At 54.5% G+C, this 16,565-nt stretch overlaps 1 protein-coding gene across 1 annotated transcript in view; it reads right to left on the bottom strand.

Annotated features, from left to right (window-relative positions):
• Positions 1-15,732, bottom strand: part of Fam20c (FAM20C, golgi associated secretory pathway kinase) — a 54,452-nt gene extending 38,720 nt beyond the window's left edge. The window contains exons 1-3 of the mRNA XM_005367086.3: positions 14,115-15,732; positions 12,292-12,470; positions 3,607-3,685 (exon numbers count right to left, since the gene is read on the bottom strand). Coding sequence (XP_005367143.1) covers positions 3,607-3,685; positions 12,292-12,470; positions 14,115-14,707 — 851 coding nt within the window. The 5' untranslated portion in view covers positions 14,708-15,732. The remainder of the gene's footprint in view (positions 1-3,606; positions 3,686-12,291; positions 12,471-14,114) is intronic.
• Between the last annotated feature and the right edge of the window lie 833 nt (positions 15,733-16,565).

Below are 16,565 nucleotides of genomic sequence, written 5' to 3'. Positions count from 1 at the left end.
CTTCCTCCTTGTCCCTCCCTTCTTTCTTCCTTTTCTTCTCTTCCTCCTCTCCCCTTACCTTTTCTCCCCCTCCTCCCACCCCACAGAGACTCATTCTACATTCCAGACTAGCCTCGAAACTCAGAGCAATCCTCCTGCTTCAGCTTTCAAAGTTCTAGGATCACAGCAGTGAGCTGCCATGCCTGTGGGGCATGTGTCTTTTAGTGTCTACTAACATACGTACTCCTAACACTGCATGACAGCGAGTCCTGGAGATCCTCCTGTCTCTACTTCCCCAGTGCTGGTATGACAGGCATGTCCCACTAAGCCTGACTTTTCTACGTGGCTTCTAGAGCTCCGGCTTAGGTTCTCTTACTTGTGCTGCAAGCACCTTACTGACTGAGCTCTCTCCCCATTCCCTATCATGGGTTTTGACCTTTTAAGGCCATTGTCAAGAACCATAACTGTAATCATTCCATAGCCTCAGAGGAGCAAGGACAAAACGGGCAGCAGTGTCAGGTCCCGGGCCCTGCCCGAGGTCATCAGGGTCATCAGTTGCTGGCCAGATAACTGGAGTCGATGAGTCTCAGGTGCCCAGAAATTTCTGGACCTGGTCCATGGAGGAACAGTAAAAGACCCAGACAGACAGTGTCGGAAGTTTACAGCAAACTGTGCCACCTGCTGGCATGGGGAGCCCACCCACAACCCCCGCCCTCCTGCCCATTTTGAAGAGAAAATTCAGGCTGGCCTCAGATTCTGTCTTTGGTTAGTCTTAGACACACCCTTCCCTTTCTGAGCCTTAGTTTCTTTAACCTGTTTCCCCAGCAACACCCTGACCTGACTGGTACCTCCCACACTATTTTATCCTCCTCCAATCACAACCTTGAAAAGCCCTTTCTCCAAGGCCTTGGATAAACTGGAGAAGTAGGAATCCCATGGGGCTTCCGCCCAGTCCCTTATGTGACCACTCAGGGATAGATGGTGTCCACCAGGTTAGGGGCCCCTTAGAGGTCTCTGGACCCATACCACCCCTCAGCACTCCAGGTTCCTTGTTTGTATGTAGTTATGAACAGCCTGTCTTTAGACTCTACTGTGGGGATGAAACCAAACACCAAAACCCTGAGTGCAGAGACCCATTCCCCTCCCTCTTCATGGGACACAGGCTACTCCGGGGAACGGCTGTGGTTGCAGCTGTCCACAGCTGGACATACCTTCCCCTCTAGCTACTTGCAGAGTCAGGACACAAGCCAGAATCCAGAACCACCCCCATCTCCACTGAGGAGGCCATCTGGATCCCCAGGGTTTGCTGTCCTGAAACTCTGGGCCATGGGGAGCCTCTCTGGACAGCTCTGGACTTGTCTATAGATTTCTGCCAGGCTTGAACACACACTTCTCAGACAGGAAACACACATCTTCCTCACGGAGTCCATGCCCACAGAACTTGACTGAAAAGGAGATGTCATTTTCATTTATTGTCCCCAGATCTTGGCCAGCAGCAGGCTGTCCTGATCTATTTGTCACCTGGCTTGGCCCTAGTCTTATGCAGGCAGGTTCTCATGGCACTGTCCTTGTGAAAACCTGAGGCCTTAAAATAGCGCGAGAATGTGGCTCGGTTGGTAGAGCGCTTGCTTAGCACGAGGCCCTGGGTTCCTTCCATCCTCAGCACCGCATATACGGGGTGTGGTGGCACATGCCTGTAATCCCAGAACTATGGATGTGGAGAAAGAGGATCAGAAGTTCAGAATTATCCTCAGCTACAGAGCACATCTGAGGCCAGGCTAGGCTCATAAAACTATTTACCCAAGGAAAGAGAGCAAAAACGGGAAGAGGGGAGGAGAGAGGAAGGAAGAAGGAAGGGAGAGATTGGGGAGGAAGCAAGTCTCCTTCACACGACATGTGGAGGTACACATCTGTAACATCAGCACCCTGCGAGGCCTGAGGCAGGAGCATTGCTGACTTGGAGGCTAGTCTGGGATACAATGAGATTCTGTCTCCACTAAAGCCCCCTTAAGAAACCATAGGAAGCCATATCCTCCTTGGCATCTGGCCCTCTAGGACATCCTGGGATGACCACACAGGCTACAGGCTATTTGGAGACCCTCTGCTTGTTCCTACAGGGCAGTGACATCCAATGCTTGGCTGCATACACTACTCCTGAGTGATGGTGTCCAGTCCACGACTCTTTTCATGCCAAGCTGATGTCACTCCCTACACAGGACAGATGCTCGCGGGACACAGAAAACACCACTTGCATAAAGAGGGGAAGAAAAGCGTACTCAGTCACGTGGTCAAACGGCACCCGTGGCCATGCCACCTCAAAGGCAGTGGCAGAGGGCTCACTGTTCCATGGTTTAAACCCTAGGACCAGGTTTTCCTTTGTCTGTGGGAGTGGGTGGTGCTCAGCTCTGGGCTCCTGAAGACCTGCAGATAAACAGGCTCACTGTCCTTCTTGGGAAGCCAGGGAGGCCCACTTTTCTCCCCTGAACCCATGCTGGGTCTTCCTGGGGACACAGGACAAACAGGAAGAGCAAAGTGCCTTCCCTGCTTCTGAAGTACTTAGCATTTATTTTAAATTTGAGGATTAAACGGGGGTGGGGGGAAGATGGATTTGTAGAAAAATCAGGGCAGAAAGAGGACACCCGGTCAGTCAGCACAGCTGGGTGGTCCCTGGGGACCTGCACCCAGCAGCCTCACTCCCACGACTTGCATGTTCTCTTTAGCCTTTGCGGCTGCAAACCATGCTGTAAAGAGCAACTCAATAGCCTGGCTGCCGCAAAATGCAAACTCTTGGGCCGAGCAGGGTCTGTGGCAATGAGATACAAGCTCTAGTAACTCCCGAGTATCCCGGGTGGTCATGTGCTGCATAATGCTCCCTCGCTGGTACTGGTGATGAGATTTCTACCTCTTCTGTGACGCTCTGTGGGGTAGCGAGCCCACTCTAGCGCTGCTTTGTGTTAAGATGAAGTTGTATGTGTGCACATGCATGCTCTCCACCTTATATTTTGAGGTAGGGTCTATCACCAAACCCAGAGCTCACCAATTCAGTTAGACTGACTGGCCAGTGAGTGCCAGGCATCCTCCTGTCTCTGCCACCCCATCACTGACTACAGGTGTGCAATACCATGCCTGGCTTTTTACGTGGGTGCTACAGATCAAACTCATGTCTCATGCTCTTGTGGCAAGCCCTTTACTGATGAAGCCATCTCCCCAGGATGGAGTTTTAGGATGCAAAGGCTCCCCACGGATCACCTGGGCTGGGCAGCAGGCCGAGAAATGACCATACCACCTGCAGAGCTCTAGATGGCAACCCCGGTCCTGTGTGGAGTTTCCCCAGTCTCTGAGCCTGTTAGAAAAATGCAGTCTCCCCTCCAGGGGTCCCTTACATGCCCGCATTGCCAGCCCCTTGTTAAATGCAAACATTCACCCTCCCAGAACAAGATGGACAACCGTCCCCAGGTGTGTAATGATGGCATCAGGCTGGAGAGGGACCAGGAGGGTGCAGACAGCCTGGCTACTCACTGAGCAGTCACTACATTTCACCCCCAGATAAATGTTGCCTTCCCAGCCCGGCCTTACGCCTGCACACTGCGGCCCCGCCTCATGCCCACCCTAGTGTCAGGCACTTACTTCATGGGTTTGAATAGCGCCTGCCCGTAATTCTGGAAGGTCATGATGAGCTTCAGCTGTGTGCCCCCTGACTTCATGGCTGCAGGAGGGAGGGAAGAACAAACAGGGTGACTCAGTGGCTGCCTTAGGCCTCCAACTGCCCCCAGGCAGCAGAATCAGACAAAGGTTCTAGCCACCAGCCAGTCGGATCTTCTTCAAGTGGTGAGGGGCTCCCATTGTGCCTGAGAAGATGGGTTTGCAGCAATGATGCACGCCAGCTAGCTGGAGCCCCTTCGAATACAGCAAACTCCAGAGTGTGAGCCCACAAAGGGCCCAGGGGATGCCAGGCCAGGAGTATAGCCACACACATGCACACCTTCACACAAACACACGCTCACATCTACACACACCCTATGCCTACATGAAGACCTCCATACCCACAAATACCCCCATTCCCACTCCTACATAAACGTCCCCTTACTTACACACCCTCAATACCCACCTGCATCTACACACACACACACACACACACACACACACACACACACACCCCACTGCTTGTCTAGGTACAGGCAAGCTACTAGGATTTAGTGAAGGTCTGAGTGGTCTCTCTGAGAAGACCCCCAAATATCTATAGGTTAGAAGCTCCTACATCATTAGGACATGGAAGGATATGACAGCTTCAGAAGGTTTCAGAAGACACACTGCTCTGGCACTTCACCACATCAGAAAGCCGATGGATTTCCAAGACAACCTTTCTTCCCCCAACCTTGGATTTCCCTTTTGTTGATGAACGAGGGTAAAGGAAAGCCACGGGGGTTTTTCTGTTCCAGGTCAGCTATGGCAAAGGCCCCCAGGTTGTTCAAGGCACACGACACGAAGGGGCCTTCACACTGCACAATGTAGCCAAGCCCGTCTACATGGGAGCTTGCCTGGTGTGTACAGAGGCATCCCGTATCCTTGGCAGGCTCAGAGCAAGTGATAACATCACAGATGTAACGGAGTCAGAGCCTACACTGGACACGTGGGTAGATAGGAAGTTACAAAGGGCGAGATAACTTTAGACTCCTTGGTGTAGGAGGCAATGCAGGCTGCAGCCTGAGGTCATTGTGAGAGCCACTCTTGGGGGAGAGAGGCCTAGGGTTGGTCACAAAAGAGCAGACGTAGGTCCTGGGGGGGTTGTGGTGAGGAAGGCAAAGGACAGAAAGGCTGCAGAGGGATCTCTAGAATCTGAAAACAGATGGTGTGACAGTCAGGAGACATGCTCTTGCCATTTGGGTTCCAGGTATAACAGGACTGGCAGAGGACTGTGGCTGTCGGTACCAGCGTCAGGGGAGGCTCACACGTGTGTGTGTGTGTGTGTGTGTGTGTGTGTGTGTGTGTGTGTGTGTGCCACAGAACAGGAAATGTGAAGGTTTGGTGGAGCTGGGCATAACGGCACACATCTTTAATCCGAGTACTTCAGAGGCAGAGACAGGTAGATCTCTATGAGTTCCAGGCCAGTCTGGTCTGCATAGTGAATTCAAGGCTATCCAAAGTTAGATAGTAAGACCTTGCCTCAAAAAAAAAAATGTTCAGTGGAAGAAAGATCATGGTGGTCCATTCTGATCTAGACACTGAAGTCTGCTTAGCTTCCCCGGGCTTGATATTCTGAAAGAAATCTTTATTTTTCCAGCCTCAGTTTCCCTTTCTGTAAAACGGGGCCATAGATGCTAACTTATCATCGTGTAGATATTTCCTTCAAATTAAAACATTTCTTCTTGACTGGGTGTGGTTACACATGCTTTAATTTCCAGCACTTGGGAGGCTGAGGCAGAGGCAGGTGGATATCTCTGAGTTTGAAGCCAGCCTGGTTTACACAGTGAGTTCCAGGCCAGCAAAGGCTATATAATGGGGCCCTGTGTCAAAAAACTCAAACAAATAAAAATATTACTCCTGGTGGGAGGCTCATTAAGATTTAGGAAGCAGGGTTGGAGAGATGGCTCAGAGGTTAAGAGCACTGGCTGCTCTTCCAGAGGCTATGAGTTCAATTCCCAGTAACCACATGGTGGCTCACAACCACTTTTAATGAGATCTGGTGCCCTCTTCTGTCATGCAGGCACAACACTGTGTACATAATAAATAAACAAATCATAAACAGAAGATTTAGGAAGTAAAAGAAACTTAAAAGGCTTAGGAAGTTCCTGAAACTGGCAAGAATCACGAGGGCCCCTCCTCCTAGTTGATATAAGCACATCCCTCAGGGAAAGTCACATGATACTCCTTCACAAGGCTGTGGAGAGGATCAGGCTCAAAGAACAGCAGTGGCCTGAACTCACCTGTACAGTGGGGACAGTCCCCCGGCTGGTATTCGCAGAGGACCTGGCTGTCGGCTGTGTATGACGGGCTGCACTAGGGACTTAAGACTGATTTTGGGCTCCACAGGACCAGAGTGGCTGGTACAAGATCGTGTCCTCCTCGGGCCACCACACACGTCATGCTCCTTTCAAACTCAGGATGCAACCACAGCAGTGAGGACAGGTGTGACTACCACCCTGCCTTCCTTCTGAGTGACACAACAAAGTGCTTACGGTTTGACTATTGAGCAAGCAGCTTATGAAACATTCATGCTTCAGGAAGCTCATTTTCCCCCTGAAGACAGGGACACATGGGGTTTTCAGCCCCGATACACAGACCAGCAACGAGCCTGCACCTCTCCCTCGGGAGCCTGGCAGGGGATTTTAATTTTCTGTTTTTCCTTATCTGTGCTTTCTAAATTTGCACAAGGAACATCCACTGCGTTTCTGGTAGAGCGGAAAAGAAGGAAGTGATTAAAAAGTTGGTGGCACCATCAAGTCTCCGTGTACGACCCATTTTCGCTTAATCACAGAGACTCCTGGGTTTAATGGTTCCTTCCTGGGCCAGGTTCTTTTTAAAGTTTGTAATCCAGGCTTTTAGATAGCAAAATATTGTGTTAATCTGGTCAGCTAGGTCTGTCTCCTCCCCCGCCGCCTGCTTTTCTTGCTTTGATCAGGCTCTTGTGTAACTGAAAACTGGCTATATAGCTGAGAATGACCTTGAACTCGTGACCCTCTCGCCTCTGCCTGTCCTCAGAGCTGTCTGTGCAGTGCTGGGTACAGGCCAGGGCTTTGAGCATGCTAGTCAACCACGCTACCCACTGAGCTACCTCCCAGTCTCGTCAGTCTTTTCCTAAGGGGGTCCCATCTGCCTCCCTGTTGCCCTGACGGCATACATGGCCAGTTCCTCCCAAGGAGGCAACCAGGAGCTCTAGAACACAGATCTCTGAGGTGACTGAGGTACAAACTCTAAAAGTAAGGCTCTGTCCTGACTCAGCCCATCCTTAGCCCTGCAAGCTGCCTGAAGGTATTCTCTGGTCAGAGTCCAGACCCCACATATCTGACACAGACTGCTTTGTGTTACAGCAAAGGCTCAGGCGCGTCTGTCTAGGTGGGCAACAGATGCGAACACCCACCAGCTTCTGTACTAGGCTGTCCCCACTGGGCACTAAGGAAATGGGCCACACCTGAGATATTGACTGGTGGCCCTTGGGGATCATCACCGCTACTGGGCTTGACCTTGGTCGACTCATCCAGGCGAGGGGACTGGTGATTCTGTTTGGGGTCAGTCAGACAGTAGCTTGACTATTTTCACACCCACATACCCCTTGCTGCCTTTTAAGGGGCTGTTCTAGAAGATTAATGGAGGCAGGTGTTTGCATTGTAAGTGAAGGCCTCCCTAGGGAAGACTCACATTCAGAGAAAATGTCACTCAGCCTTTCCTGTCCTGTCTCACATGTCACTGAACTGGAGAAGCATGCCTGTGGCTCAGACACTGGGCACCCACAGTCCCCTTCCACCTGCCAAACTTTGACATGAGGAAATGGGCATGGGGCACATTTACGTGGCAGCCAGAGGCAGAGTTGCTGACCCTGGCCTTGCAGCCACCCACCCTGACACGAGGGGCTGGACAAGCTGAGCGAGCAGGCATTGACGGTGGCTGCAGCCAGGTCTCCAAGCTTCTGGCCCACTGAGAGGCTTTCCGGGCTTCAGGGCCATCACTGGCTCAGACCAGGCACACGTGGGGCACCTTCTGCCCTAGTGGCCTGCAGCCTGGTGTTACTATGTCACGCCGCCTCTCAGGGAGCTCACTTTTATTTTGAGAGTGGCAGTCACAAGAAAGCCCAGAAATACACCGATGGAGCTTGGCTTGCCGAAAGCCAAGACGGTGAGTGGGAGCTGGGCTCAATCCCTGCAGCTTCCTGGCTGCACAAGGAGAAAACAAGGAGGGGTGGGGTGGGATGGGACAACCCAAATCCCTACTGGAGACCACCCTCAGCTCCTGACCTTCCAACCCATGGCACTGAGCAGGCAATAGCCATTTACTTGGTGCACTTGATCTTGGGGTCCTTGTTATTTCAGGGCATCCCTCTATTGCTGAGGTCTGTGACCACAGTCACCCTCTTCCCCCACCCTACATGCGTGCCCTGAGTCAGAGAGGCAAGGACCTGTAACCCTGCTGTGGCTGGTACTGCCTCTTGAGAACTACACTAGCTCTGTCTCATCAGACAGGAATGAGAAGTCTCCACACACACACCCTCCCCGCTTCATAGGCAGTATTTCCGGGGCACCCCAGTCACAGGCCCTTTGTTTCTTGAAGCTCACAGCCAATTCTCCAGATTCCATCTTCATCCATTCTTTCCCTCTGGCAGATCAATTAGTGACAAGGACTTCAGACCGGTGGAGTTATTTTCTTTTGTTCTGCCTTGTTCTCGATACCACGGGCCTTGATCTGACCTAGATGGAGCCACCTTAAGAGATCTCTGCTCAGGCCAGAGGCTGCCTCACCCTCTGCTCCCAGGGAGACTTCTCTCTTTCCTGAGTAATTTCAAGTGTAGAGCGTTTGTATCCATGATTGTACATAGTAGCGATTTGATTACCACCGGTCCTGGCCAAAGGCATGGAGGGCCACTTCCTGCTGAGCAGAGGTGGGTGTGTGTAGTCTCTTTAAAGGTAGCAGTGGCCTGTTACCAGGCAGCCTGGAGCCTGGCTATAAATAAATCTCTATTGGCCTTGGCTAGCTGCGCTGTGGGCCACACAGAGCCTCATGAAAAGTAGCAAGAGGTTCTAAACAGGCGAGACTTGATGGAACGGGTACAAGAGGGCGTGGAACACTCCCCCACCCCCGGCACCATTTTCCATCACAAGAGTTATTTCCCAGCTCCGTATTTCATAGTGAGATGAAAAACTTGAAGATTAAAGCCACCACTGCTGGGGTTGGGGGGGATGGCTCGGTGGATAATGTGTTTGCTGTGCAAGCACACAGACCAGAGTTTGGAATCCTAGAAGCCAAGTTAAAGCTGTACAGATGTGGTGGCCACGTGCAATCCCAGCCCTAATGAGGCAGACAGGGAATCTCCGAGCAAGCTGGCTAGCTAGGCTAGTTAGCGCCAGAATGCTCCAGATTCAGGGAGTGACTCCGACTCAACAACTTAAAAATGAAAAAAGAATTGAAACACTAATGGCAGCTTCAAACCTTCACACCATGGGCACATAAACAGCTGCAGACACACGCACTCACACCTATACACACATGTGCACAGACACTAATAAACAAAACACATCTACTCAGACATCCTCACATGTACATACACAAAATTAAAAATATAAAAAATAAAGTCATCACTGGCCGGCCCCAGGGAAGCTTGAATCAGAAACAAGGGGATACTACCCCACCAGCAAATCTTCCTTCTCTGTAGCCTCAGTTTCCCTAGTTGTGGGGGGAAGTTGGAAGGCAGGATTAGCTTTTGAAGGTTCCACTTGACTCCAGGTCATGGTAGCACCAGGCCCTGGGCAGAAGCAAATCCTGTCTATGGGCACCCAGCTTGTCACCTACCCAGTGGCTACGCTACGATAAATGCCCAGGAGAGACGATGTCTCAAGGAGCCAGATGTGTGCTCAAAACTTTGGCTGTACCTTTACACCCACGACAACCTCTGTAGCAGCTAGGGATGAGTCAGGTTAGCCAGGGCGGCAGGGAGTTGCCTCCAACAGGCAGCCTCCAGGACAGTGTGCAGTCTCCAGGGCATTGTGCTCTGGCCATGGCCAGTCATCTCAGGATGCTCCCTGCTGAGCGAGATGTCTGGTCCACTTCTGCAGGTGTAAACTTCACAACTCTGAGAAGATACAGGCACCTGTTTTGACTCCAGGTCCCTAGGCAAAGCGGCTTGGTGTGTCTTGAAACATTGTTGCCACACGGAGATCTGCCAGGTAGGTGCTGTCCAGTTCTGCTCTTGCCCCTGACTCCTATTTACACCCTAAAGCCTTCTCTATTTGTGGGGCAGGTGTCACATCTTTGAACCTTCTGGGCAGCAGAACTGGTGGACCCAGAAAGGAAGCATTCCAGTGACGTATACCCTGCTAGCAGTGATCCCCAATACTAGGGGGTCAGAACCTCACAACCAACACTCCCAGCCCCAAAGCAGGCATGACCTCACCTTGGGAGAAAAGGGCACCTTTTACAATGATCTCAAACTCATGTATCAACCCCCAGATGCATTCAGGTTGGATCACATTTGGCTGCCGGGCAGCCGTTTGACTGAAGTCACTGTGGATAGTGATTGGTACAGCTGGGATCCCTCAGCACTCTGCGATGGGGGGCAGGGTAAGTGTCCTTTGTCTGCCTGGGTGATGGCCATTTCTACTGATTACCTTCTGATAGCTGCTGGGCACCTGCAGAATGAAGGACCCAGCACGTCCATGTTGGGAATGGATGAAAAGGACCCCAGCCATTGTGTTTAGCACATAAGTGTAGGATCCGCTCAAGCATCCCATGGCCTAGAAGGGTATTGGCTGACTCCAGGACGCCCCACCAGACCAAGGCACAGGTCAAGTCTAGGCTGCTTCCTCTTCAGCTACAGAGCTGTTCATCCTACTGTGAAGTCGGGGTCCTAGCACCACCATCCTTCCCAAGTAAATCAGACCAAGGGGGGGGGGTGTCTCAAAGTTAAGCACATGAAGATGAACAAAGTTCCTTGGGGTGAGCACAGCTTCTGGTGAGGCCCTGGAACCCCAGTCTGCCTTGATCTGAGATCCTGGGATAGATCCCCTCACCTTTGCATAGAACCGGTATCAATGAGAATAGGGACTAAATCAAAGCCCCCACAACAGCTAGCCAGCTGTGGGGATCAGATAGCACTCAAGCTTGTTCTTGCACGAGCCTAAGGATGTCACCCTCTTCAAGGTCACTGTAGTACATGTTCCTTACTCCTCAGCTGAACGGTTCACAGAGGCAGCAGTACTTCTGGAAGCTGGTCTCACCACTGGGTCTTTCCATGTGCTAGGAAATTGCTCTCCCACTGAGCCACACCCCAGCCCCTCACTAGGGGATTCTAGGCAGGTGCTCTACACTTGAGCCACGCCCCCAACCCCTCACTGCTGATTCTACTACTAAGCTACATTCCAGTCCTCTTTTCTGTTTCTGTTTTAAGAAAGGGTCCTGTTAAGTTACCCAGGCTGGCCTTGGACTTTCACTGTCTCAGCCTCCTGCATAGCTAGATTGACAGGTTTCACTTTCATGCCCAGCTTGGGTATTTCTTTAAGAGTTATACTTCAAAAAGAAAGGGGCATGGACTGTGGCTCTTTTAAAGCAAAGTCTCTGTGCTAACAAGGACTATTCCTCACTCATCCTGAAGCCTCTGGATTCCACACGGGGCATGGCAGGGTCAGGTGGGGGCGCACTCGGATCTCCCTGGGGGAAGAAGGGAGGGCGGAAGACCGTTCGCTTAATCCTTTTCACTCAGTGAGTTGACCAAACCCTGGGGAAACTGGGTCCTGGCTTTTTCGACCAGGCAACAGCCCAGCACGCTGATCAGCAGAGCCCCAGACACCTCTAAAGAGGTGGTTGCTGCAGGCAGGCAGCTTCTAACTGCTCCATGTCAGCAATTGGCCCAGAGCCCATAACCGGAGGGAGCCTGTTAGCAGATCTGCTTTCAAGACACATGGCAGGCTACCCAAGCACATGCAGCTGGGCACACCAGGGCCACCCTGCACAGCACAGCCCTCCGCCTGTCCTATGCCACCTCTCCAGCCACAGGGACTATCAACCACTCACAACCTGACAACAGTCCAAAACCTGCTCAGAAACTGCCCTGATATGCTGTTTTCCTGCAACTGAAAACTGGATTTCACAAAAACCTGGAGATGTTCCTTTAAAACACTGCTCCATCCAGGACATCCAGGCTCCAGCTTTGCTCCCCCCCCCCCCCCCCCCTTGCCCCCCCCCCCCCCCAACCTGGTGAGATCCCTGAACCCCTACTGAGTTTGGAAGGGAGCAGGTTCAGAACATCCACCCTGGCTTAGCCATGCAATCTAGCTGCCCCTGCAGGAGGAAGAAAGGTGGCAAGCACACAGGTGCTGGCAGGAGGTGCGGCAGCCACTGTGGGTCAGCAGGGTATTCTTTTACAGGGGAGGGAGGGCCTATATGTCTGCGTGTATAACCCTATCAAGGGTCAAAGTGATGAACCTGCACTTGCCAGCAATGAACCTTGAAGCATCCATCTGGCTCCTGGATCATCAAGGTGATCACCTAGACACCCCCCGAAAGAGCAGCTCCTTTGCCAGTGACCTGCCTAGGAAGCCAGCTCCTCACAGCCCTGCTGTGCCCACACCAAGTTGCACTTGCGCCAAGGGCAAGCAGGTAGCTACCTACCGACGCTGGTGATCTTCTGAGAGCCGAGGTCCTGCAACAAGGCGTCGATGGCCGGGTTGTGCCTGGAGTACAGCTCATACCGGTTGATGCCGATGTGGAATTTGAGCCAGTTAGGATAGAGATCCACGGCTGCTTCGCCAGTAGGCAAGAATTCTGCTCCTTCAGCACCTTCCTGTGGCCTACATGGAACAAAGACAGACGACAGTCAAGTGTCAGCAGAGAGGCAAGAGGCCGAGGAACGCTGGGGGAGCTGGTCCTGAGGGTCAGGGCTTGCGACTCTGGGCTCAAAGTACAGGTTCACTAAAAGCTGCTTCTGCACTGCCTTGTCTGCACTTTCCTCCCCGGCTGCGGTTCCACTGCCTAATAACACACCTGGAGGCCTGTAATTCCTATTTACCCTCCAGAGATGCCGCAGACAACCCTAACTACCACTGGCCTAGACCCAGAGTGTCAGCGCTATCCCCGCGCCTCTGTCCTGGGGTCACCAAAAGTGCCCCCCATAAGAATGATATCAGCTGGGAGCGTGTGGGAAGGGACTGTCGGCTTTTCCTGGGACCAGACAGCCTGAAAGTCGTAGGCACACCCAGCCAGCCAGAAACCTCCCCGGCTTGCTGCCTTTGTTCCAAAGACCAGGGGCAGGATGATGCAAGGGACTAAATTTGATTTTAACGAGTGAAGCCATAGGTGGGGAGGGCTAGACTACGGAATCAGTCACTCCAGCCCGGGTTCAAAAGAAGACCTGCTGCCTGCCTTCTCTGGCTATGGGGTTGTCTGGAGGAAAAGCAGACCCTCTGGGAGTCTGCTAGGCTGGAGGGGAAGAGGGGCCACTTTAGCTCTGCTTTACTGACAGGTGAGGACTCTTCAACTCCAGTCTGTTCTGCACTAGAAGCAAAAAGAGGGGCTGGGGTCCTCCAAGAAGCCACACCCTGACCACTCTCTCTGTGGCCTCTGCTGGATAGTTTCTGGCCAGCACAGCCCAGAAGCCACCAAACAGCTCACATGTGCAGGCCCAAGGCACAGGGCCTGGTCACATTCCAGGGAGAGAAAGGATTTCTAAGGCTGTTTTGGACAGGCGGCCCGGGGAACCTTTGCAGGTTATTTGCTCTAGCCAGCTGGTGGTTAATATTTCACTCTGCCGGGCTTATTTGGATCTGTGCAGCCGTGGGGGAGGGGGTGGACACAAAGCTGGGCAGCTTGGAAGATAACTCCAGGATGGCTCGTCTTCCTCCCCACCGCCAGGCAGGGTGGCCCGGTTCACGTCTTTGCCAGGAGGTCTCTCTCCACACTGCCAACATCACTTCTCAGCTGCTTTTGTCCCCAGTGACTGGACTTAAAAGACTTATTAGGTACATTCAGGCTTTCTGGAGGGGTCCACCCCGAACAGCTCACCCATCGGTCTCAGAGCCAGCAGCCCAGCCCCTCCCAGGGGAAGGCGGCTCCCACTCTCCCTGGCTGACTCTCCAAACATATTCATTCATCTGCTTCCTCAGCCTTCGCCAGGGCTGGCCAGCATGCTTCCTTGTAGGTGGAGCACTGGGCTCCCCTGGCTCCTGGTGTGCCGCCAGCTTCCCACACCAGGGTACTGGGGGCCTCCCAAACCCCATCAGCCCTTCTCCCTAGGAAATCATTGTGGAGACAAAGGCAGGGCCCAGAGCAAGAGGCGCATCTGCCCCGCCCACCAGGCGTCCCTACCCAACCTCCTTTAAGGGTTCCTAACGGTACACAAAATGCTTGGCCCCTGAAATAGCATTCTAGGGGGGTGTCTTTATTCCCGGAAGGAGCGGCTGTACCAGTCCCACCCCAGCCTCTCATTCTCTGCTCACCAGTCTGGATTTTCTGCCGCTGCCTTGGGGTTAAACCTGATGTCGCTGTTCACATTAAACAGGACGTCGTCCTCTGACAGAGGAGGCACAGCACCCTGGTAGAGTGGGTGCTCAAACAACTTGGCTAAGAGCGATCCGTCCCCGCTGGGGTCAGGGGGCGGCACCCGTGGCCGAGCCCCAGGGTCTCTTAGCAGCGGGCGGTGCGCACGGTCACGGAGTGGCGGGGAGCCGGGCTCCTGGCCCCGTGGGGCGTGATCAACCGGCTCTGCTGCAGGAGGCAGCTTCTCCAAGGAGTGGGAGGTTAGGTTAGAGGCTGGATCTGAGCTGAAGTCTTGCAGGATGCGCAGTGTGTGCTTGTTGGGCCAGCCTGCGTCGCCACCGGCGGACTCCCCAGGGCGGCTCCTCGCCTGGGCCCAACCTGGGCCAGCTGCTTCTGCCGCCGGCTGAGCGCAGGAACAGCCGGGTTCCCCCGTGGATCGCGCAGCGCGCCGGTCCAGCTTGGGTAGCAGGTCAACAGCAATGTGCAAAGCGCAAGCCAGTAGGAACACCACCAGGATGAGCACGCGAAACCTGCGCACCAGAATCATCTTCATGGCCGCGCAGGCCAGCGTGCTTAGGGGGTTCCGGACGCGCGCTACACCGGCACCCCTCAGCTTGGCACCAAGCCGGCAACGACTCGCGGGTCAAGGTCCATTCAGCACACGATCAGCTACCAGCTCAGGAGCTGTCCCCAGACTCGGACGTCGTGGAGGACACCGGCTACCAAAGCACCAGCTCTCCAGGCCATCTCGGGGGGCAGCCAGTGGCCTTTGTCGGTGGACCTGGTGGCAGAAGTGACAGGGAACACTGCGGACGAAGGTCTCCGGGACGGCTACGACACTCATTGGGCGTGTAGGCAAGAGGCGCGGATGTTCATCCTGGCCGGGGCGCGACGACGATTCCGATCCAGAGTGCAAAGCTCCCGCTGGGCCATTCCGGGTGTTGGGCCGGTAACAAGGCTACTTCTCCGTGTTGTCAGGTTGCGGCTAGAAGACTGGGCTGGAGAGACTGGGGCGAGAAGGGGAGCGCGAGGGGGCGCGCGGGGCGAAGCCGCGAACTGGCAGGTGCAGCGGGCCGACCCGGAGCGCAGCGCCCGCACGGCGGAGCTCCAGGCTCCCCGCGCCAGGCCAGCTGATATCCGAGCGCCGTGGAGCCGCCCCCCGCGTCAGCGCCCGCAGATTGGCGGAGCAGCGGCCCCGCGAGGCCCGGCCGGCTCGGCGCTCGCCCGCGCTCCGCTCTCTCCTCCCCTCGGCCGCGCCCCGCGGTGTCGCCGCGCCTCCTCTGCTCTGAGCTGGGAGCCCGAGAGGCCCGACCGGGAACCCGCAGGCAGCGTGGGCTCCGGTTCTGCGCGCGCGGCTCTCGGCCTGGTCGCCTGCGTCCCTGAAGCTCCGCGCGACGCCAGCTGCAGCCGCGCGGCTCCTCCCCGGCGAGTGGAGGCCAGAAAGCAGGCCAAGTCCCTCCCCGGAGCCCGCGGGGCGTCTGCGCGGCCGGATGAGCTCCCCTCCGGGCGGTGTCCTGGCACCTCGGTCCCCGCAGCCCCCTAAGTGGAGGACGAAGGGGCAACGCTGCCACGCGGCGGAGAAAACGGCGGGGGAGTGCGTTGGGCCCCAATCCGAGGGGACGCCAGAATCGCGGCAAGGCTGCCGGGCCCACCCCACCCCAGGGGACACGCCTGCGCCTTAACCCTGGCAGCGCCGCGCCTGACTTGGCTGAGAGGCTCGGAGGCGCGGGCGGTGGGCGGGGCACGTCTCACTGCTTGCCCTCTGGGATGCAAAATCGGGGTGCACACTTAAGGGATATCTGCTTCTACCACGTGGCCTCATCTGTGGCCACCGGGCTTCTGGGTCCCCAACCCCAGTAGGAAATAGAAATCCATGGGAATTTTCGCCTAAAATTCTGGGAAGGTAAGGGAGAGAGGGTCACACACAGATCCACAGGCTGAGCAGACCTCCGGGCTTAAAGCACCTGCATATTTCCACAGCAGCCCAACCCAGCTGCCTCCGGAAGAGACCGAGGGGCGGAGCCTGTGAGCTAAGGAGCCCCTCTTTGTCATGCTCTCCTGGCTGTGCTCCCAGGCCCTCTAATGCTCTCAGCGAGCCTGAGTTTTCTGTGAATGGAGCGTACAGCATATGTTATTTCTGAAGCTTCAACGATGAGTCTATGGTAGCCGACATGCAGTAGATGGCCACTAGCTGCTTGTTAGGGAAGAGGAGGGTCGCAGACAGCTGTTTAGCAAACGTGCCTCCTAGGCCGCTAGGAAGGGAGAGAGGAGTGGCGTTCCTTACTGCTGTAACAGGAGCTGATGCCTGTGTTGGACTGTGTCGGGGAAACCCAAGAGTGCAGTGGGTGGGGCCTCAAGAGAGGTGCACCCCCAGGAAGCATTACACCGAGGAAACTGAGACACTGCATTCA

Source organism: Microtus ochrogaster, unplaced genomic scaffold (genome assembly GCF_000317375.1).
Source record: "Microtus ochrogaster isolate Prairie Vole_2 unplaced genomic scaffold, MicOch1.0 UNK16, whole genome shotgun sequence".
NCBI lineage: Eukaryota > Metazoa > Chordata > Mammalia > Rodentia > Cricetidae > Microtus > Microtus ochrogaster.
Note: the sequence above shows the minus strand (reverse complement) of the source record. Positions and strands in the feature narration are given on the sequence as shown.